Source organism: Zalophus californianus, chromosome 2, assembly GCF_009762305.2.
Source record: "Zalophus californianus isolate mZalCal1 chromosome 2, mZalCal1.pri.v2, whole genome shotgun sequence".
NCBI classification, from domain to species: domain Eukaryota; kingdom Metazoa; phylum Chordata; class Mammalia; order Carnivora; family Otariidae; genus Zalophus; species Zalophus californianus.
Window position 1 is genome coordinate 119,777,322 of NC_045596.1, and position 22,492 is coordinate 119,799,813.

At 41.4% G+C, this 22,492-nt stretch overlaps 1 protein-coding gene across 5 annotated transcripts in view; it reads left to right on the top strand.

Moving 5' to 3' along the window:
* Positions 1–482: 482 nt before the first annotated feature.
* Positions 483–22,492, top strand: part of GAB1 (GRB2 associated binding protein 1) — a 123,893-nt gene continuing 101,883 nt past the window's right edge. For 4 of the 5 annotated variants that reach the window (XM_027597940.2, XM_027597942.2, XM_027597941.2 and 1 more), the window contains exon 1: positions 483–606. In XM_027597940.2, the coding sequence (XP_027453741.1) occupies positions 535–606 (72 nt within the window). In that variant the 5' untranslated portion in view covers positions 483–534. Of the gene's footprint in view, positions 607–7,641; positions 7,709–22,492 lie in introns of those variants that run through there. The other variant, XM_027597946.2, reaches the window with a different exon arrangement.

Here is a 22,492-nt window from a genome sequence, read left to right on the forward strand (position 1 = left end):
GGCGAGCCGGAGTGGGCGCCGCGCGCGGGGGCATTGTGTGAGTGAGTGTGTGTGTGTGTGTGTGTGTGAGAGAGAGAGAGTGTGCGCGCGCGTGCAACGTAGTGTCTGTTTCCGAAAGCGCCTGGGGAGGTCCTGTTCCTAGGGGGCGGAGCGCAGGGGACCGAGGCTCGGCTCCGTTCAGGGGCAGAGTTTTCGCTGAGCCCGAGCGCTGCTGAGGCGGCCGGCGGGACGGCGCGCCTGGCGGCTAGGCGGGCGCACTGAAAGGCCCGGGCGCCCTCGGCCCGGCAGCTGCCCCTGCCCCGAGGTGTCGGCGTTGGCGACGCTGCCCGCTTCTGTTCACGTCTGCGGACCCGTGCGGGAGACGCTCGGACGCGCACAGGCAGTGCGCCGCGGAGCCCGCGCGTCCCGTCTGTCCCGGCTGCGCCTCGGGAGAGCCAGGTTCTGGCCGCTGCGCCGCCGGCAGGCGTCGGCTGCGTCGGGAGCGCGCCCGCCCGCCCCTCCGCTGCCCGGCCGGGAGCCGGAGAGGCGCGCACCATGAGCGGCGGCGAAGTGGTCTGCTCGGGATGGCTCCGCAAGTCCCCCCCGGAGAAGAAGTTGAAGCGTTATGTAAGTAGAGCTTCGGCCGCCTCTCCTTGGGCCTCACGGCCCGCACCGCTGTCCTGACGGCGCGCGGGGCTGGTTCTTCAACTTAGTCCCCCATCTCTTTCCCCTCGGCCCCTTCCGCGGCAGGCTCGGGACCGAGGCTGTAAGCTCACGCCCTGGCCTGCCTCCACTTTGCCGGCTTTCTTCCTCCAGATTCCAGACGGCCTGCTTTGCGGGCCTCATCGGCCCGTGGGAGGGCCCGGCATTTCCACCTAATGCCTGCTGCATGTGTTTATTACTCCTTGTAGCAGAGGTGAGGGGAAGAGCATTCTTCTTTCTTTATGTTTGCATTTAATCATCATGGGGCTGCTGTATACTGAATTTCTCGCAACCGAAAAACCGCTGAGGTTTTAGAACTCAGCAGCCCTCTCTTTGGTCCGCGCTCTCTCTCGTTTTTCCCCGTTCCTCCTCCCCCCACCCCCCCACCCCGAGGTGCGGGGAAACTGTGGACTGTGGACCTGAGAAGTTGGTATTAGAAACCAGCATCTCAAATCCGTGCAGAAGGGAAAGAAAAGTTGCTACGCGCCCTGCCGTTTGCTTAGCAGGGTTCGCATTTTCGCGGTTTTGAATCGAGGGACGGTGGAGTTTGGCCCGAGAGCCTTGGCAGTTCGCTGCGAGAGGAGGGCGCTGGGGGGAGCCTGGCGGCTGGTGTCTGGGCGCCTTGGACGCGCTGTCAAGCCTCGCAGGAGGGGTTACAGCTGAGGCCAGGAGGATTTCTGTGTGTTGCGGTCCTTTCCCAGGCCACCAGGGTTACTTAAATGGCATTGGTGTAATTGATACAAGATGCTGATTATGTGTTAAACCATTTTAGCTGTTAAGAAAAATATTCCTTGAAAGAACCAACCTGACTCTGGGGGACATCGATGTCCTCTTCAGGGATCTAGAATCTTATCCCCTTCTCACCCATTGGTTCTTTTGTCGCTGCCCTTTGCAAAGGAAAGAAATGACACGTTTGTCCTGGCGTATGGAGCCAGTGTTTTTCTAATAAAATGTGTTTTCAAAAGCAAAATGTATGCCTCCTTAAATCTAAATTTACTTTCAGGGGCCAGCACTTCCAATGGAACTTGATTCTTGTTGAAGGATATCTACACCCAGTATTAGAACCCAAACTAATCTTATTAGTCACTGCTTGGTTAGTGAAGTGCAATATTTAACTTCACCAACTCACCAGTGAGTTTCTGGTTCACTCTCTGCTGAGCATTTGTTATAGGCAAGTAATTCTCGTTTAAGAACTTGATGCCACGCATCCTAAGAAACTTCTCCAGAAATGTGAACCCTTCCAGATCCCGTCTCTTGACTTAATCACAGTTTCCTGAGTGTTCTGGTGAAGATGCTAACTTTATTCCAACACTTGTGGGACGCCGTGGTTCATTTAGTTTTTTAGTTCTAAAAGGAAGGTTGTATGTGTGTGGGAAGAGGGAGTAGGGAGATAGGTGTGTTTGTTTTGAGAGGCACAGTTTAGGAAACACACAGACCTAAGGAGGAAACTCAAGGACTGTACATTTGCCTAAATAGGTAGTGATTATAGAGACTTAACGCATTCTTTCACATGGTTGGTTTATGGCTCTCTCAAAAGATGCCTACCACTGGACTAGGCACCATAAGATTAGAAAATACAGTAGGAAGGAAGCCCTGCCTAGTGAGCTTGCAGTTTAGTGTAATATAATTTAGGAAGAAAATCAGCCAAAAAGATTGTCTTAGCAAGGACAAAGAAAATGAAAAGTCCCAAATAAAAATATATGTATTATTTCATTTGATCATTACAACAGTTTTATGAGGTACGTATTATCTCTGTTTTACAGATGAGAAAACAGTTTCTGTAACCAGAATGTGCCACCGACAGGATTTGAACGTAGATCTGCCTAACTGGGCTATCAAAGGTTAATGAATCATCTAGTTCATTTCAAGTGGAGCTCAGACTAAGTCATCTTTAAAGCTCCTTTCAGTTTATAACTTTCTAGGAGTCTGTGAATATTCGTTGCGAATGCAAGGAAGAAGCGAGTTGGGGATAAGCTGTGTAGTGCTAAAGAAACATAAGACCCTTCAAGCAGCTTTCTGAGTCTACGGAGAAATGAGACAAGAATATGTGAAAAAGTCAGCCAACAACATAAAGTGGTTTCAGATTGTGTGCCCAAGCTGTTATTTATTTATTTATTTTTAATAGATGTTTTGAGGAACAAGCTCAATGTCGTCTGAAACCATGGGGATGCTTTAGAGAGATGGAGGGCTCTCTAAATTGTTTTCAACAGGGGGAAGAATATGCCTAGCAGCTTGGGGGAGGTGGGGTTTTCTTGCCTGGCTGAGCACTAGTGTTTTCTTTATACACGGATATGGCCCAGGAAGACAGTGTGCAGGTGGCTAACAGAATTTAAGGGGTCCCAGAGGATGACTAGAGTGTTGTAAGTTATAATGAGGCCTGTCTTATAGTTTAGCAGTCAAGTTGGTTGCCCAGAAGTTTTTGACATTTCCAGATTATTGATCTTTAGGCTTTGGTATCCAGTTCAGATTGTTTTTGCTAAAGCAGTTTTGACCCTCAAAGACATACATATATTCATGCATTTCCGATTTTTGTTTTCTTTTCATGTAGAATCTTTATGAAAACAAAGGGTAAAAGGAAACATTGTTGGCCATCCAGTAGACAAAATGTTGCTTGATAATAGTTTTTAATGAATGGATTTGCTGTAAAAATTTATCTTGGATGAGTGGTACTGTGATTGTTAAACAAGACATCGGGAGTTTGAACACTGATTCTTTTGGGAGCATTTGGCCCATGGGATTTTGACGGTTGTCTCGCTGTTTACAGTATTTACAGGGTAGTCCAAATGTCAATTAAGATGATACTTAAGGGCTTTTACATGACAAAAAATTTGTTTTAGTTTTTATCTTTAAAGTCATCTTTTGTTATGGCTCCTGTGCATTCCATTTACAACTCCATTTCATATTTACTGTTTCATAGTCAACTCACACAGCATTGTTTTCTTTGCACACTAGTGTGTTCCTCTGGTCTGAAAGCTTTTCTTAAATTTCCTAGAGAGACTGAAAGGGACATCAAAAAAAGAGAGAAAGCCTGGAGGAAGTGTGTAGATTCCCTAGCCTTTTCATCTCTTTTTACTTTTTTCTATATCTGTTTGCAAAAGGGTAAGAACCTCTTCTAATATATTTCATCCTCTGAATTTTTTGAAGTCTACTTAAAGTGGAGGTGAAAATGTCCATGCTTTCTTTCAATTTTGCTAGTGCTGTGTTTTGTTTTTTGTCCTGTGTTGTATATTAAACAGCTGCTTTTTTACTTTAAGGACCTGAGTGGAAACATACAGATCACCGTCACTAGGGTTACAGAAAACAAGTAAACTCTTGGTAGTATGCACTTAACAGTGGCGCTCAGATTTTTAAAGAGTTATTTAAAGACAAGTCAGCCATTTGGAATAATGGTAGGATTTTCATCAGGACTTGAAATTTCAGCCAAGATAAAATGTAAGTCTGAAAACAAAGGATTGATTTAAGCCAGCTGGCTATCACTGTATCTCTGCAGGAGGAGCTTCCCTATGGCCTGCCTCAAATCTGGACACCAAGTTTGGGCTCCTTCATGGCCCAGCTGTCAGCATTGGGCAGGTGTGCAATCTCAGCAGGAGAACCTGCTTCTGAGGCCAGACCAAGGTGGCCTGTGAGCTGCCAGCCAGCCTGGGAGTAAGACCTCGGCCAGTTCCCGGGTGTGTAATCTGCACCCAGCTTGGGCTCCACTCTTCAGCTGTCAGTTAATAGGATGGTTCTTGTCCGGACTTCCAGAACATGCCCCTGGTTTTGGAATTGGGCCTAGAAACAGAAATAGCCTCTTCCTCTGGGTGGGCACCTGACCTCTTACATGGAGGAGAGGGGCACAGGCAGCCAGAATTACCATGCCCTTGTTCGAGGACAGCCCAGGATCTGTGCTAAGCATTAGGTCGCTGCTCAGTAGTGTCACTACAGCAAATGGGACTGTGATGTCTGTAAGCTCTTCTGTACTTTTTTTTTTTGCAATTACCAGTAGCAGTCAAGGGACCCCGAAGCTTTTGCTTACAGTGACTGAAGGAGCATAATTATTCTGTTGAAGGAATTTTTATCTTGAAAACTTCAGGATAGTAAACGTCCGTTCAAATTCTTAATGTTTTCTTTTTACCTTTTCTCATGTGGTAGAAACACTGTTTCTGTTACCAAAGATCATCAACTACCAATTCCATTAAGCCTTCATGATAGGTAATGATAGTTAATTCTTTCATTGTGCCTGGACCTAATGATGAGTACAAAACTCTCCATGTAAAACTTGCTGAATTCCTAAATCTGATTGTTGTCTTTTGGGATTTAAAATTATCATTGGGAAGTTGTATCAGTTTGGAAGGTAGTTTTAGAATTCTGATGTTTTGAAAATTTGGTTTTAAATTTTCTAAAAAGATCATCTTTGAAGAAAATACAATAATATGACAAGAGTTATACTTGGATAATCTGGTTGACAGCTGTATTGGTTATTTCAGTGTGTTGTGCGATTATTAAGTCTGCTTTAAAATTAAGGAAAATAAAATGATAAAGCACTTTTTATGACTAAATTCCATATATATATATATATATATTTTTTTTTTTTTTCTTAAGTTTACTTTCAGTAATCTCTGCACCCAGCTTGGGGCTCCAGCTCATGACCCTGAGATCAGGAGTCGCATGCTCTTCCAACTGAGCCAGTCAGGTGCCCCATTAGAATTCCATATTTGGTAGTCAACATAAAAAATATGTAGATAAGGTCTTGATAATTTGCAGATTGAGGAAGTTTAAGAGGTGGTAGATTCAAAACACTGAGTGCCGTCACTCCTAATTTTCTCACAGAAACGAACAGAGGAGAAGGGACATCACAGCAGGTAGACTACTACTTTATTTTTGAAGGATTTGGAGTAAATTGTGCTACTGTGGAAGGAACCCTGGACAGAGTGTCAGGACCCAGGATTGGACTTGACCTTACCATTGTCCGGGTGATACTTTGACCATTCTGACCTCGGTTTCCTGATCTGTAAAATGGGGAAGGGGCATGCAGATCTAGATTCTAAACTCTCTTGTGGCTTAACATTCCTTAGATATTTCCTTGGAAGTGAGAGGCAGAGGGGGGAGCTTCTCAGTAGGCCTCTTTTTTGGGAAATAAATTTTAATTTTCTTGCTCATCTTAAATAGTTTAGTGAATGTATGAGGAACTGCTGAAGCAGAGGTTCTTTGGGGACCCTCCAGCGTTTGCCTTAACAGAACACAGGTGCACGGAGTACAGGGCTGTGGGGTTGCTGGAGTGTCATGGTGTCCCCAGCACCCAGAGCTGTGCCTGGCTCAGAATAAGAAGTGCAACAAATATCTGTTGACTGAATAAATCAACTGGTATTTCTGGAGTTTTTGTAATTTGTCATGTGTGGAATACAATGGAGGGAAAGGCCCACTCCCTGCCCTCAAGGAGTTTCTAATCTATCTGTGAAGACAAGCTGTAAATGCACTGACATTTAAATCGTTTTACAAGACATATGTTATAAGGCCGTATATGATTACTTGCCAGATGAATGATTCAGACAATAATTGCTTAAGAGGTCAGACTGAGAGGGGAACGGAAGGGGGCTGCCGGGGAAGGATTCACAAACGACTTTTCAGGCTTTGTTCTTGGAAGAACTGAGGTCTTGCTGGCAGAAATAGCAAATCCTAAGGGAAGCCTGGTTTTAGAGGAAGAACAAAGACTTTGTGTTGAGTTTAGACATTCTAGTGAAGAGAACAGCCTCAGAACACCTCAGTTTCAAGCATGGAGTACGACTGTCAGCTGTAAAGTCTATAGTTTGAGAAGTTTCTGTGTCTGCCATGACCTAAGGCTCCTGATGGGATCCTGACCACAAGTGAATATTATGTGTCAGACAAGAAACAAACAAACAAAACAACTCGTTTGGTCACCTGAACTTATTAAAATTCCAAGGGACATGTGTTATTTAAGAATTTCTTTATGTCTGTTTTGAGCTAAATAATTCATTCTGGCAAGCATTTAGTTTACAACAGAGAGGGAGCATGTTCTGGTGGGAGGGAGAATAAAAGAGCCTTTGATTCCTTTGCTCCTGAGTTCCAGCAGGAGGGCCAGCACTGCCTTGGGCTAGTGTCTTATTTTGGACTTTGGAAGCCATCTTAGCCCAGCTGTGTGAGGCCAGCTAGGGCTGGAGGAAAGAGAATAACGCCATTGGGTCTCATTAAACCCCCTCTGACTGTTGTTGATGGAGGGGTTTCTCTCATTTCACATTCCTCAAATTAACATGGTGGCTAATTTCCACCAAGTTAGAGCTTCATCTGAATTTGCCATTTGAACTTTGGCTTGAAGTCACAACGTTTCTGTGACTCCTTTTATCCCAGTCTATGGACTTGAGTACAGGAAACTTACCAAGTCACAGGTCTCTTTATTCTCCCCTCTTTGGCTATAAGCACAAATAAAATTAGCATTCTTTTCTTCTTTAGATTACTCCTGGGGAAAAGTGGTTCTTTGTACAGTGGATTTCCACATCCATTAAATAAGTAGCCTCTTCAGTTGCCAAGTAGATGGCTGGGGGGTCTTAACTGAATAGTAGGTGGCAGTTGAGGCCTGCGGAAGTACTGGGAAAAGTCACTTTCGTCACTTTGACCGTCCCCGACTTATATGTGTAAGCCCCTTAAATAATACAAGAATGCCTTAACTGGAAAAGAGAATCTTTTATATTTTCAGCAGTTCTTTTATTCATAGGCGCAAAACTCTCCCTAACTGAAGAGAATAATTCTCCTTGCTGAATGCATATGAAGTAGGACCTAACAGCTTTTGACTCTCTTGCAGCCTGCTTTGTGAAAAATAGTTAACGCTGTGCACCAAAATGCATGTGTGGTTGTTATCTCTGTTACATTAGCTCTTGAAGTGTTCTGATTACAACTTGTAGCTGCCAAGCCCCGTCCTGCAGTATTATCTGGAACAAAAATTTTCCATGTGGTTGTTTTTAGCAGAGTTGCTATATGCAAACTGCACGTGAAGATGTAAGTTGCAAGAAATAGAGCTTCTAGAAGGGGAAATGTGAGTTATCTTAAATTTTTTCTACCATTTAATTGTTCTTTCCTTTATGTGTATGTCAGAAATTTTTATCATATTTCTAAACTGAGTTTTATTTTGATATACTGGAAAGAATGCCAAATTCACCATGAGTTTTCTTATACTGGTATTTCTTTTTTCTCTCAACTTTTTACTTTGAATTCATACTTGGCCTAAATAATTCCCTGTGTTCCAGAAGGAAAAAAAACAAATGGCTGCATTGTTCCATGAATTAAAAACAATATACGGAGAGTCCAAATATTTCTTTTCAATGTAAAAATCTTAGGTCGTTTTTTTTTAAAGGAAGAAAAATATTAAACTTTCGCTTTAACTATCCTGTTCATTGTTTTTCTTTTCCCTTTTTTATTTTTCTTTGACTCGTGTAGTTTAATTTTTTTTTTTGAAAACAGTTTTATATGTTCTTTAAGAACGCCACACATAGAAAAAGAAAACATCAAAATTCCATTTTACATTTCAAGAGAAAAGGGAGAGGAGGACCTCTATAGTCTGAAGAGGGGGGGAAATGTCAGTTGACACCGCAGCTTTGTACATTACTTTCCTGTTGCTTGGTTGAGTTGAATATTTGTCATTTGCCTACAGATATTTAGTTATTATACATGAAGTAAGCAGGTAAATATAATTTTAGGCAAGGTTAGCTTCTGTGAAATGAGGACATAGGATATTAGCTCTCAGGAGAAGGTTGAGAACTCAATCTGTTGTTGTTTTTACTTTTGTTTTGTTTTTATTTTATTTTATTTTATTTTTTTTAGTAATCTCCAAGCCCAGTGTGAGGCTCGAACTCATAACGCGGAGATCAAGAATCGCATACTCTGCCATCTGAGCCAGCCAGGCGCCCCTTTATTTTTTGTTTTTAATGCATCAGTTAGCCAGTTGCTATAACATTTTATTTGCAAACTTTTTAAGTGGGAGAAAGGTAAAAGCACTCTTTGTCCTGTGAATCTCTATCTACCCTCTTGCTCTTTTCTCTTTGTTTTCATTTCTTTTTCTGTAATGTAAGCCTAGCCACCAGTATCACAGATATTTGTGTTAGAATCTTTACAGACACATTCTTTCATCTTTTCTCTAAAAGGGGGGAGTTATTTCTGTCTCTGTAATGTGGTAATCAAGACTAGGAATAATAATGTTCCACCCAGCATGTAGATTGTTTTCCTCTCCTGAAATGCAGTTTTTGGTTACTGCTGTATTGGGAAATGTGGTCAGGCCACTTTCCGAGTAGCAGAACTCCTCCCTGAGATGACTACCTGATTAAAGAATTAAGTACCTGGTGTGCTTTCTCAGTTCCAGTCCATTACATATTCCCATTAGTGCCTTGGCCAGAGTCACAGCAGCCAAGATGAAAGTGCTTCTGGTTGGAGGGATGACCAGTTGATTAGCGGGAGAGAAGTTTTAATCTTCCACTCTTGAAAGAGAAACACTTGGTAGAATGCTCCCTCCAGTGTTTTGAATTCCAATGGCATTAGGTAGACCTTGAGGAGGAATGATCACCTCATTCAGTTAAGGAGGTATTATTTGAACCCCCTTCCCTCTGGCAAAGTTATAATTGACCCCAAAGTTGTGTAGGAGTATTAAATTTTACAAGTTCTCCTTGACAGTTTCAGGTTTGAATGTTTGAAGTGTTGAGAAAAGGTAAAAGGAAATACTGAACTAGTAAGAATGCAAAGTATTTGGGAAGGTAATTGGATCCTAGTGATGCTGTTACATAAAACCAAAGCCTTCTGAGTAATCTTCACTGGGTATATAGGTCATTTATCTCCGAAGAACAGGGTGCAAAATTAAACTGGTGCTTTTGAACAGTATTCCTTTTTTTCTTTTTCTTCACTTAAGTAATCAAAAAAGGAAAAGCAAGCCTAATATATTTTTATATTTGATATATTTTTCTAGATGATTTTCATAATGACCCACAGTATACACAGTAGAAGTTACATACACATGATCTGTTTACAAAGAAAATTATGGCTTCAGTTATCATTCTTTAGTGTTTGTAATAGGATATTAGTTTCCAGAGGACAAAGATGGCATTTGTTCTCTGTGTCTAAAGGTACGGTGTGATACTTTGCACGATCTCTTGAACAACATGACCAGATAGTTATAGAATTTTAAACCTAAAATTATAAATCATCGAGTTCAGTGTTTTTCAACCTTTCTAACCCATTTCTCTTTCATGTGTTGTTTGGCTCTCTCTTGACTTTTTATCCAGTTTTTCTTTCTATGATTTGCATTACCAAAACAAGCTATATTGCATATCTTTCCCAATTACACAAATCTCCTTCTTCCCTAGTCAAGAATCCAACCTCCTCATTTTACAGGGAGTGAAAATTAGCCTCCGGGAGACTAATTGATTTGTCCCAGGTCATACATGTTAACCGGCTGTTCTGGCAGAGCCAGATCTCTCACCCCTTGGGTCAGATCCTTCCAGTCGCCGAGGAAATGCCTGCTATGAACAAGGGACTATGAAGAATTCAGAAGAAGAGGACCAAGAGGGCTCTGTCTCCATCTTTTAGGAGTTTATATAGGATTATATAGCTTATACATAGGATGCACGTAGTACTGCAAATTTTATTATGATCAGTGATGTTCGAGATAGGACTCTAGAAGAATTTAGCAGAAGGAGGTGAATTCAGGGACTCTGAGAAGGCTTAATGAAGGTGGTTAGAAATTTCTCACCAGGATCTTAAACGGTGGATTCCATTTTCAAAGCTGGAGCTGGAGTGAGACTCTTTCTATTCCTCAAAAGAGTCTAGACAGACTCTTTTTTTTTTTTTTTTTTTAAAGTAGTCTCCATACCCAATGTGGGGCTTGAACTCACAACCTTGAGATCAAGAGTTGCATGCTCTACTGACTGAGCCAGCCAGGCCCCCCCAGCCAGACTCTTGAGTGGGTTTGTACACTTGGCTGCTTCCACCTGCCTCTCGTTTCATAATGGAATAGAGCCTGTGTCCTTTTCCAATACCTTTACCTAAACAGTTCCCTTTGAGGTCCCCAGTGACCTCCTGGTTGCCAGATCTAGCAGAACGAGATTTGAACTTTTTAGTTCTTTTCATGGAACTCCTGACTACATTGATGGAGAGATGAGCAGTCCCTCTTTTCAAAATCTTTTCCGTGCTTTGCTGATACCGGGCTCTGGTCTCCTTATGTGTGGGAGTTCTTCAGCATTCTGTTGCCAGCCCTGCAGGGCCTCTTCTCCCATCTCATGCTGTTGGTTGCCACTTCATCCTATATGAGTTCATGAACCCCTTTGAAAATTTGATAAAAGGTCTGCGCTCTCAGTTTCTGTAAACTCTTACACACTTACACATAATTGTTACAACCTTGCATTTTTCCTGACCTTTAAAGCCCGTCTCTGGATCTTAAATGGCCTTGAATTATACGATGATGATTCAAGGGCATTATCTCAGTCTGTTTCTCACTCCACGTCTGTGGAGCTAACTGCTTAGATCCATCACTACTTAGCTCCCCCACAGCAACCCAGCCTCAGCATATCCACAGCAGACCTTATCGTCCTCTCCCTATACCTGGTCCTCTCGCTGTTCCCTCAGTCAGTCGCTCCCCCGTCCCTTGTCCAGAGCTGTTTTGTGTTGTCCCTCCGTCATTCTCCATACCCAGTGACAAGTCCTATCAGTTTTACCTCCCAAGTACCTCTTTGAGGGGCCCCTGCGTGGCTTAGTCGGTTAAGCGTCCAACTCTTGGTTTCAGTTCAGGTCATGATCTCAGGGTCGTGAGATCGAGCCCCCCCATGCGGAGCTCCCCTCTGGGCATGAAGCCTGCTTAAGATTCCTTCTTCCTCTTCTTCTGCCCCTCCTCCCCACCTCCCCATCCCCCCTGCATGCGCTGCGTGATCTCTCTCAATCTCTCTTAAAAAAAAAAAAAAAAAACAAAACAGCACATAAATATCTCTTGAGTTAATCGACCTCTGCTACCTAAGGTACCTTTGCCTTTCTTCTGGATTGCTGCAGTAGCCAGTGGCCTCTCTCCTTCCATTCTTCCACCCCCCCACCCCCCCCAGACTGTCTTCATTAAGGCAGCCATGAAGGCCTTCGGAAACACAAATCTGAGCATACCACTCCCCAGTTTGAAGCTGCTCTGCCGCAGTTCCTTTGGCCTTAGAAACGCCCAAACCTCTTCTCTCAGTTTGCAAGGCCCGTTGCGATGGGTGCCTGTGTGTGCCTCCCATAGTATTTGTTGCTGCCTTCAAACTCCGCTTCAGCTGTATTGAACTTCCACACCCCGCATTGGCCTTGTGATCTGCCAGTCTGGCCTTTGCGCTGCTCTTCTCTTCTCCCGGAATTTTTGGTCCTCCCATCTGCCTTCACAACCGGGCTAACTTCTGCTTGTTCTCTGCCCCTGAAGCCTCCTCTGAACTCCACCACTCTCACACATAATAGACACAGTGGGCTGCCGGCATCTGTTCTATCCTCCTTTGATGCTCTTCTGTTTCCATAGCATGGCGCCTGTCACACCTGATCATACATGCTTGTTTTAATTGCTTACTGCCCCTTCGGATGGCGGGGCCATATGGTGACTTGTGAACCCCAGGTACTTTAGCCTTCATGGTCCCCCCCTTCCTCTATTAAAAAAAAAAGAAGAAGAAAAATTGTATTTTGCAACTGCATCTTTATAAAGATGAATATGTTCCAAGCTGGTATTGTTATTATTACATTCATTTTTTATCCCCACTTTAAATTGATATAAAAACACTTTTCATGGGCTCCTAAAAGTCTCATGGATCCTAGTATTGTCCCTCCTGTGCCTGATGGGTATGTTGGCTTTGTTAAATGGGCATAAATACTTTGGGACTACTCAGTTATTTTATTATGTGTCCATTTTGTAATGGCTTGGATAGCTTATTAAACAATATTAAGATTTTGTATTTTAGCCCCTGGTAATGGAAAAATGTATGGAAAACAGGGTGATAAACTCAAAAAGTGTGTATTTTTTATATATATATATTTATTTATTTAAAAGTAGATATCGTGAGTTTTTTTACGATGTCAAAAATACCTTGTATGAACTATTTTATTAACACAAACTTTTCTTTGTGATGCTTCTGTGTACAGCAGTGGTTTTTAGTGGAAGTGGGGAGGTAATTTTGTGGGGGACATGTGAGAACGGAGACATTTTTAGTTGTCACAGCGGGGGCACTTTGGCTGCTAGTCAGTGGGGGCAGGGATGCTGCTGAACATCCTGCATTGCACAGTACAGCCCCTTCAACAAAGAATTAACCTAGCCCAAAATATCAGTGCCGAAGTTGAGAATGTAGAGGAATTAATGTAGACGGATTCTTCATAAAGCTTAGTTTCTACATGTATATTATTTAGCTTATTTCCCTGTGTGTCCCTTAAAAGCTATACAGTTGACCCCTGAACAACACAGATTTGAACCACATGGGTCCACTTAGACTTGGACTTTTTTCAATAAATATGTTGGAAAATGTTTTGGAGATTTGCAATAATTTGAAAAACTCACAGAGGGGGCGTCTGGGTGGCTCAGTCCTTTAAGCGTCTGACTTTAGATTTCAGTGCAGGTCAGGATCTCAGGGTTGTGAGATTGAGCACTCAGTCAGGCTCTGTGTTGGGCTTGGAGCCTGCTCTCTCCCTCTCTCTTTGCCCCTCCTACCCTAGAAAAAAAGACAAAGAGAAAGAAAAACTCACAGATGAACCATGTAGGCTAGAATACCAAAAAAATTAAGAAAAAACTATTGTAAGAATACAGTATATAATACATATAACATGCCAAGTATGTGTTAATTGACTATTTTATAGGTAAGGCTTCTCTGATCAACAGGAGGCTATTAGTAAAGTTTTGGGGGAGTCAGAAGTTATATGCAAGATTTTCAGTTGCATGGGTGTCTGGCACCCCTAGCCCCTGTGTTGTTCAAGGGTCAACTGTATTTCAGCTGTAGGGTTGTGTTGTAGTCTGGAACCAAACATTTATTTATTTATTTATTTTTACCTCAGTAAGGCTGAGAAGAACAGTCATTGAAATGGCTGAGCCTATGAACATGAGAGGTTGGTGCTGTGTAACTCTTTCCCTAGGGTTTATTTGATAGACAAAATCTCTCTCAAAGGGTCTTTTGTCATTTAAATCATTACCCAAATACTCATTTTTGCCCTTGCTAATCCTAGCCAGAGTACAACCAGTTGTCTGGGTGGGGAGGGGGATGTCGAGTCTTTTATTCATGATTTTTATTACCTCTTGGCTTGAATATCACCATTCATTGTTCACAAGCCGCCCAGCTTGTTTACTTTTTATAAATTACATGTAATCAGTCCTCTTGCAGGTCTGGCTACTGTAATTGGCAGTAGCCACAGAGCAGGGCTGACGAGTCCGCATTTATGCTGATGTCTCATATTTAGCTCATGTTCCACTCTCCACGCTTTCTTGCCTCTTCTGCTTTTTATTTTTTTTAAAGATTTTTTTTTTTTTAAAGATTTTATTTACTTGAGAGAGAGAATGAGAGAGAGAGAGAGCACATGAGAGGGCGGAGGGGCAGAGGGAGAAGCAGACTCCCCGCCGAGCAGGGAGCCCGGTGCAGGACTCAATCCTGGGACTCCAGGATCATGACCTGAGCCGAAGGCAGTCTCCCAACCAACTGAGCCACCCAGGCGCCCCTTCCTTATGCTTTTTAAAAGGAAGATGAAGAGAGAATTGCCACCATGCTCTCTTTTCCGATGCTCTAATGGTGCTTGTTTATAATTTGGTCGAGCCCCTGTGTCTTTTGGGAAGAATCCAGGGTTTGGGGCAGTGGTTCCCAGACTTCTTCCATATGTATTAGAGTCACCTGGGTAACTTCTAAAGTGAGGATTCTTTTCTTTTTTTTTAAGATTTTTTAAAATTTATTTGACAGAGAGAGCACAAGCAGAGGGAGAGAGGGAGAAGCAGGCTCCCTGCTGAGCAAGGAGGCCGATGTGGGACACAATCCCAGGACCCTGGGATCATAACCTGGGCCGAAGGCAGCCGCTTAACCGACTGAGCCACCCAGGTGTCCCTAAAGTGAGGATTCTTTTTTTTTTTTTTAAGATTTTATTTATTTATTTGACAGAGAGAGACAGCAAGAGAGGGAACACAAGCAGGGGGAGAGGGAGAGGCAGGCTTCCCGCAGAGCAGGGAGCCCGATGCCGGGCTCGATCGCAGGACCCTGGGACCATGACCCGAGCCGAAGGCAGATGCTCAACGCCTGAGCCACCCAGGCGCCCCATAAAGTGAGGATTCTTGAGCCCTACCCACCTTCTGCTATTTAGTAAATTTAGGTTGAAGTCCAAAACACTTTTTACCTCAAATCCCTGCTGATTCTGATGTAGGTGATCCTTGAAATTATACTTGGAGAAATCCTTAGTTGGCATGGAGGGAAAAAGGGAGAAGAAAGAAAATCCAGTAGAAGTAAATGTGTATAAAGAGTGGGATAGGAAGGCAAAACTCAAAAAGGAACTTTAGCCTCTCTACTTTGAGATAAGGGAAATATGCTGTGTTGCTACGTGCTTACTGTGTTCTAGCAGTGATTTAGATCAAACTGTCCCATAAAGAGGACAAACTTAGAGGAAGACAAAAGTGAAAGGGAGTTTTTAGAAAGGTGAGAATGTGAGAAAGTACCTAACTGAGCTTGGAAGACATTATTAAATCAAGGAAGGTATTATGTAACTATTGATTTAAAAAAGAATGTGCATTCCTGAATCAAGTGTTTATGAATGACTTAAGACAAAGAGGAAAGATATGAAGAAGGATTAGGTCTTCACCAGAAGTTCTGGGTATTCTGGTTATTGGATCTGAGAGCATATTATTAAAATTCAGTCCAGATTTCCTAGAATAGTTCTAATTTCAAGTATTCTTTCTATTGTCTTTATTATTCATATCTGGTTCACCCTAATTTTGGTTAGTTGAGATGTGGTTGATTTATAAAAGAGCACCAAAGCAGTTGTACTCGACTGAAGAAGTTCTGTTGTTTTTCAGTCTGTGTGTGTCTCTGTGTTTCTGTTTAATGTATATATTCTAATATTTTTACACCTAAACTTTGATTTTAAAGTCCATTTTAGAGAGAGAGCAAGAGAGACAGACAAGACAGACTCTATGTAGAAAACTGGTCAAGAAGTGGACTAGGTGGGAGTGGTTATTTAATCATAGCAAAGGAATAAAGTAAAGCACTTTATTACGAACTGCCTACTGAACTTACTTCATTTCTAGAAAGCTATGTCTGTTTTTTTGGCATATTAGTTCCTTAGGGGAACTTTATGATTCCATTCAATTAAAATGTGGAAAGCCCTTGACACCGCCTCCACCGAAAGTAAAAAGATTTTAGAGAGTGGGCGCCTGGGTGGCTCAGTCGGTTAAGCGACTGCCTTCGGCTCAGGTCATGATCCTGGAGTCCCGGGATCGAGTCCCACATCGGGCTCCCTGCTCAGCGGGGAGTCTGCTTCTCCCTCTGACCCTCTTCCCTCTCGTGCTCTCTATCTCTCATTCTCTCTCTCTCAAATAAATAAATAAAATCTTAAAAAAAAAAAGATTTTGGAGAGTTACTTACAAAGTGATGGCTATCAGCTTTTGTTAAATCATTCTTTACCCTGCTCTGGCCATCCCTGTGTCAAAGTGTTCATTTTTCCATGCTAGGAACCTAGACTGTTTTGTAAAACTTTTCACCATTATGATACCGTATTCACTGGCTTGCTAATCTTTCCTCACTCCCTTCCTTTTTCCATCCTTCATGCTCTCTCCTTTCTCCATTTATTTAAATGCCCAGAAATACTTCAGCCTCTTATGTCCTCTTCCCATCTGCTCACAAGATCTTAGAGAATCTCCACATCTGCTTTATAAGTGTCGAGTATCATTACTGTTATTATATGAAGTGTCTACCACACCCTCTCCCTGCACTGTGAGTCCGAGTAAGTTTGGTTAGTAAATCACTTGGCTCCTGAAGTGAGGAGAAGGGCTGTTGCTGGATGTGGTGGAGACCCAGAACCAACTTCTACCATTCACTCTGGCAACCAAGAAAGGCCAGACTCCTGTGACTTCTACTCTGTGCAGAGAATTGAAGTCAGGGCTCATGACTTGCTCTCTTCATTCCAGGTGACCTTATTTTCTCACTTTGCTGTACTTTTTAAACCCTATACTTGGTAAACCTCTTTGCTTATTAGTCTCCTAATATTTCTAGCTGTTTTTTTCAGATTTTTTTCTATAATTTATTCCAATCCATATGTTGTTTAACATGGCGATAGATGTTTCCAGTGAATTTTTATATTTGCTGAAAACGAGGATGAATGCTCTTAGGGAGAACCATAACATTAAGTAGTCCTACAAGTGCAGCATAAAGAAACACATACCTTATAAACTTAAGTGGGAGTATTTTAAGTTAAAATTTTCTGGTTTAGGTTTAACTTGGAAAATAAGTTATAAAATCTTAGGTAAGCAGATTTATTGCCCTTTGTATAAGTTACTAAAGGGAAATATTTCTTTAACTATATCTGATTTATCATTAAAGTTAATATACATATTTAGCCTTATAACAATTTTATATTTACTTATATTTGAATAGGAAAAGTACATAGATTGACTTAAAATTTTAATGTGTTGGTGCTTTGGTTATTTATGTTTTAAGGTATAGTTTTTAATACTCAGACATATTTAAATGTTTAATATCTCCCTACTAATTTTAATAAGTCTTAAGCAATTCGTGATATTCTTTTAGGACAGGTTTTGTGCATACTTAATTTTTGAGGAAATTGGTTTTTATTCTAAGTTGGAGAAATAGTGTATGTTAAGAAACCCATTTTTTATAAAGGGAAATCGGAACATGGATATTGAACTATTTTTAATCTTTCAAATAAGGTTCTAGCCTTGAAAACATTCATATATGTTTTCAAATAGAATCTCTTGTGTTTCTAAACCATGTATTTCTAAAGCAGAATAAATGTTCATAGCTTTGAGATTTTTATTGAAAACTTTAGGGAGAAGAAAATAACTCAAGAAAGATAAAGACCAGGTTTTCTTAAAGTAATGAAAGGGGTGAAAACTTCTATTACTCTTCCTATTCCTAATGAGAAAAAACGAGGCCCTAGGCAGTTGGACCTAGGAAATACCCTGAGTGCAAGGCCAGCTGGTTTCAGCAGGCAGACATAGACGTGAGCACAAGCTCCAGCCCAGCCTGGTGCCATCCCAGTCTGCCCTCTTCCCCCTCGGCTTTCAGTAGGTTGTTGTGATTTATCACATTTGAACAGCTGGACACTCTAAGAGCATTTTAGTTATCCCTCAGAGCAGTGGCAACATGGTAAGTTCACCCTAGTCCCTCTTTTTCTTTAATTTTTAATTGTAAAAAACCCATTTTTAAGTGCACAGTTCAGTAATGTTAACTACAGTCCGAGTGTTGTGCCCCCCCAGTCTTTCTTGCCTCTCCATGTAATCTTTATAGCATGGGAGACATCTGAAGGGGCTTTATACCAGCGCCGTTTGGAAAGGTTGTACACCTCACCTATGTTTACTCCTTCTCTGTAGTAGGAAGTTAATTATGTGGGATTTACTCACCTGAGCCACACATAAGATCCTACTTTAGTGTACATTTGGAAATCCCATGCCCCTTTCTGCCCCTGAGGAAAAATTCTTTCGTGATCCAGAGTCAGTGTTCAGTTTCATCTTGAGCATATGAGAATGAGTCACCCTGGGTAAGTAGGTAATCCCATTTATACCTTCCTTCCAACCTCCCTTTAATTTTTAAACTTAAGTTACTAGATCCTGATTTCCTGTGTAGGGTCTGGTGACTGGGGACTAATTTAGGGACTGGGCAATGTTGAAATTATTTTGGAACAGCACTTTCTGTTCTACTGAAAATGAAGCTGTATGGCCTAAGTTTTAAAATTCAGGCTATGTGTGGAATGTCTCTGTGGATGAAGAAACATGTTAAATGCTTTTTTGGAAGGCAGGAGGAAAGAAGAATGAAAATTTTAAGCTAGTCTGATTTTTGTGGGAGAAATTTTGAGATTTTGAGAATATGTATAAACCAAAGATGACTGACTAGTTGCTCCGTGATTTTTTTGTATACACAGAAGGAATATTTGATATCTGGCTAAAGAGATTGCTGAATAGGTGTATTAGCTAACAAAATAACTGAGTTCTCCTTTTGATTCCAGTTACTGTTATCTAAACAATGTGTAGCCAGTACTTTCATTTCTTCATTTGTAGAATGAAAAGTATTTCACTGGGAAATTATTTTAAAAAGAATACTTGTGAAGTACTTTGGAATCTTTTAGGTACTTTGAATGTGGTACTTAAAGAATGTAAATCATTAACGTTTATATTTTCATACCCGTGGGGGTATATGGCAGTGGGAGTGAACCTCACAATATCCATTTTTTAAGACCACATGCATTTGAACAAGCCGTTCTCCCTAAATGCTTATTTTAAATTGGCAGTGGTTTATCCAGCAGTCATTAATCTCACACAGCAAGTGTTTGGCACGCCTGTTTTAACCTGCACAGGTTCACTTCGCACAGAGAAAGGGAGGGTGGGGTTACATGGTGGAAGCACCATGTTAGCCTCATTAACATATTTTGAATAACTGTATTTGAACATTTGCCAGCTAAGCTAGGCTATTTGGATGCTTGCCAAATGAGCAGTGGGAACTTCTGAGAGGAGCATAGAGATTTGAGCCTGTAAAATGTTTACTTTTGCTTCTTGGAGGGGAAACATTTTAGAAGTTGCTATTTAGGATATTTCCCTTATTCTCCCAACAGAACAACTTTTTTTTTTTTTTAATTCTGCAGAAATTTGAGATCTTCTCTTCCCACCACCTTTGTGTATTTTTTTTTTTTTTTTGGAATATGTACCTTAGGACTTGTCTCAGAAATACCTTTGATAATCTCTCCCGGATTAAATTGAGTTCCTACTCCGCCTGTCTTTGGTCTTAGCAAAATTAGTCCTAAAGCTCTTTCTGTGGCCGATCTGGAGAACCTCTTCTGCAGGCTTATCGTGTGAACACAAATGGCTGGAACAGGACAGACAGGATAAACTAGGGTGCCTGTGGAGTCAATTCCTGCCCAGTGGATGCTCCGATCATAAAGATGCCAGCCTGGCTCAGCTCTATAGAGCACAGAAATGGTCTTTACACGGTTCTAGTTTTGTGGCCTGTAACTGTGTCCAGAAATACTTTTTTGACTTTGCATTGACACCTTCTGGCTGAAACCACAACTTGGGGCTCTAAAACTAGTTAAGGAAATAATAGCTGAAACCAGGTTCTTGGATATTGTAATGTAGCAGATTTTAAAGGGTAAGAAGATAAGGCAGCACATATGCTTAGTTCTGTAGTTCTTATTTTGGGGGCCAGGGCAGGGAGTATCAGAAATCACCAGGGAGCTTTTTCAGAAACTATTTGCCATGATTGTTTTTTCCTCTTTCACACGTATTGCAGTGAAGGGTGGAATGACAATGTAATGAGGAGGCATTTGAATCTACAACCTGTTGAAACCATGGGTGCTTGCCACTGTGTGGTAGTTTCCATAGTTTAGGCCAGTTTGCAACCCTGCCTCTTGCTTACTCTTTAGAATGGAAAGATACAGCCAGATGACACCAACTCTCACTGCTCCTATGAAAGATTTTGAAGTAATATATCAAATGTGCATTTAATAGACTTGCCAAAAGAGGGTTTTCTTCCTGCTTGGAGCTTTTTTCCCCCCTTTATTTCTTCAAACTTGCTTCTTAAGACTTATTAAAATCACACAAATATAGTGTATTAAAAACAGGAAAGAACAATTTGATTATAGCTGTTTAAAAAAAATTTTAAAAATGAGAACCTAGGAAAGAACTCTGGTACATTAAATCAAGCGCTAAATTTTTAACAGGTTTTGTAATGAGCATATCTATTTATATTTTATATGCCAATCATATATATGTAAATAAATATTTGTGCTTTTAAATTTCTAGATGGAAGTTACTAAATTTTAGCTAGCTTTTGTTGACTTTCATTGATTTACTTGTAATTTTGTGAATAATGTGTGTGATTAATATATTTACATAATCACTACTTTTAACTAATTAAATATATTTTTGAGTCTTCACAGCTTTTTTTCCTTAGTGATTCATAACAGCCTGTTTAAAAGAAAAAAATTATAGGTGATGGTAATCATGAAGCAGTGTAGGGTTAATGAATACCTTTGATCATTTCTGTATTGATATTTTTTATCATAAAATGTTAAATTTGTGTTTGTGGAGCTTCTCTGTTGTGTCATTTTATTGAGTTACAGGAATAGTTATGGAATATTACCAGTTCCCTATTTAGTGTATGTTTAATATCTCTGAGGGTGGTAGATATAAAATCTTTTTCTCAAACAAGTACTTACATGAAACAATTTATTCAAGTCCTCTAACAACTGTAGTGAAACTTGAGTTCTGGCACTAGGCCCACATTTAAGCTGAGTGTGTGTGTGTGTGTGTGTGTGTGTGTAAGTAAAAGATACTAATCACTGATAGTCTCTTTAGAATGTGTTAATATTTTTAGGTCCAAATATGAGTTATTCAGTAGGTACATCAGATTTTAAAAACTAAATGAAATGTAAATACTGACTTTTGTGTCCCCTTTAATTAATTTTAGTGACTTACTAGGTGGTATTTGTGGGGATACATAGAACTTCATTAGTTGTTGTGCTCTCCATAATTTAGTTACAAAGTGCTACCCATGAAATATGAATGAAGAGGCTCCTTCAGGTATAGTGAGGCTTTAGCTCATTTAACCATTGCTCCAGTCTATCCTCCTGGGTGTGCTCCCCAGCTCCCTGGCATATTTACATATTATATAATCCAGACTGGTTTGTCCTGTTTGGTAGGTTTGTTATAAACTGCAGAGCTAAGTAAATGTGTGATAACATTTTAAATGGCATTACAAGTTAAACAGTACTTGAGGAGTGATGTAGCAGAGGGCCCCAGCTGTCAGGTGCCCCAGGGTCAGCCTCCTTTCGGGCCATTTCCGTTTTCTTGTGGGTAACAGGAAATAAACATGAAACTGTAGTAATGCCTGACCAGAGGACCACTCCTTTTTCCAGGTGACATCCCGCCTGATACTGAAAATGTCTGATACTGAAAGTAGATGTTGACTATGTCCACCAATGACTTCTGTACATAGGCAGAAATCCACAAACCAAACTGGTGGAACCATTTCCATCTGTCTGTGCCCAGTGTGAAAACAGTGAAGGAGGAAGGTAACTAGATGAGTTTTGTTCCTCTCCTCCCTCAGTGTATAACGGGAGAACATTGCCATGTGCTTGGGGATGAGTATTTCTTACGGCTGCACAGTACTGGGTTAAACTGACATACGTGCTTAACTTATCCCCAGTTATAGGGCTACTGGGTTTTCTAAAGCATCCTCTGTCCTTACCTGTTTACTTTATGAAAGCTATGCGTCTCGTGTGAGTGCTCTAAAAACCTCTGTGGGGCCGTGTGTCCCTCTTCAATGTGTGTACGTCCTTCTCGTGTTCAATTACCGTTAGGCCCCCAGCTGGAAACTGGGATCTAATGGTGGGTGTGGAAGTCTTTCCTGGAATGCCTCTCTCGTCCATACAGGTCCTCTCTGAGATTTGCAGGGGTTCCTAGTGCCGCAGGGTGTTAGTTAAACTTGTGGTGGTGGTGACGACCTCCCCCTGCCATCCTACATGCTTCAACCTCTCACGCTCTCACCTGTTTCAATCTCAGGGCTTCTCTTTGAGCCTACAGACTGGGGACCCTAACTTAGAAGATCTCAGGTTAACAGCAACCTGCTTTTTCCTCGTGAGTCAGTGCTTA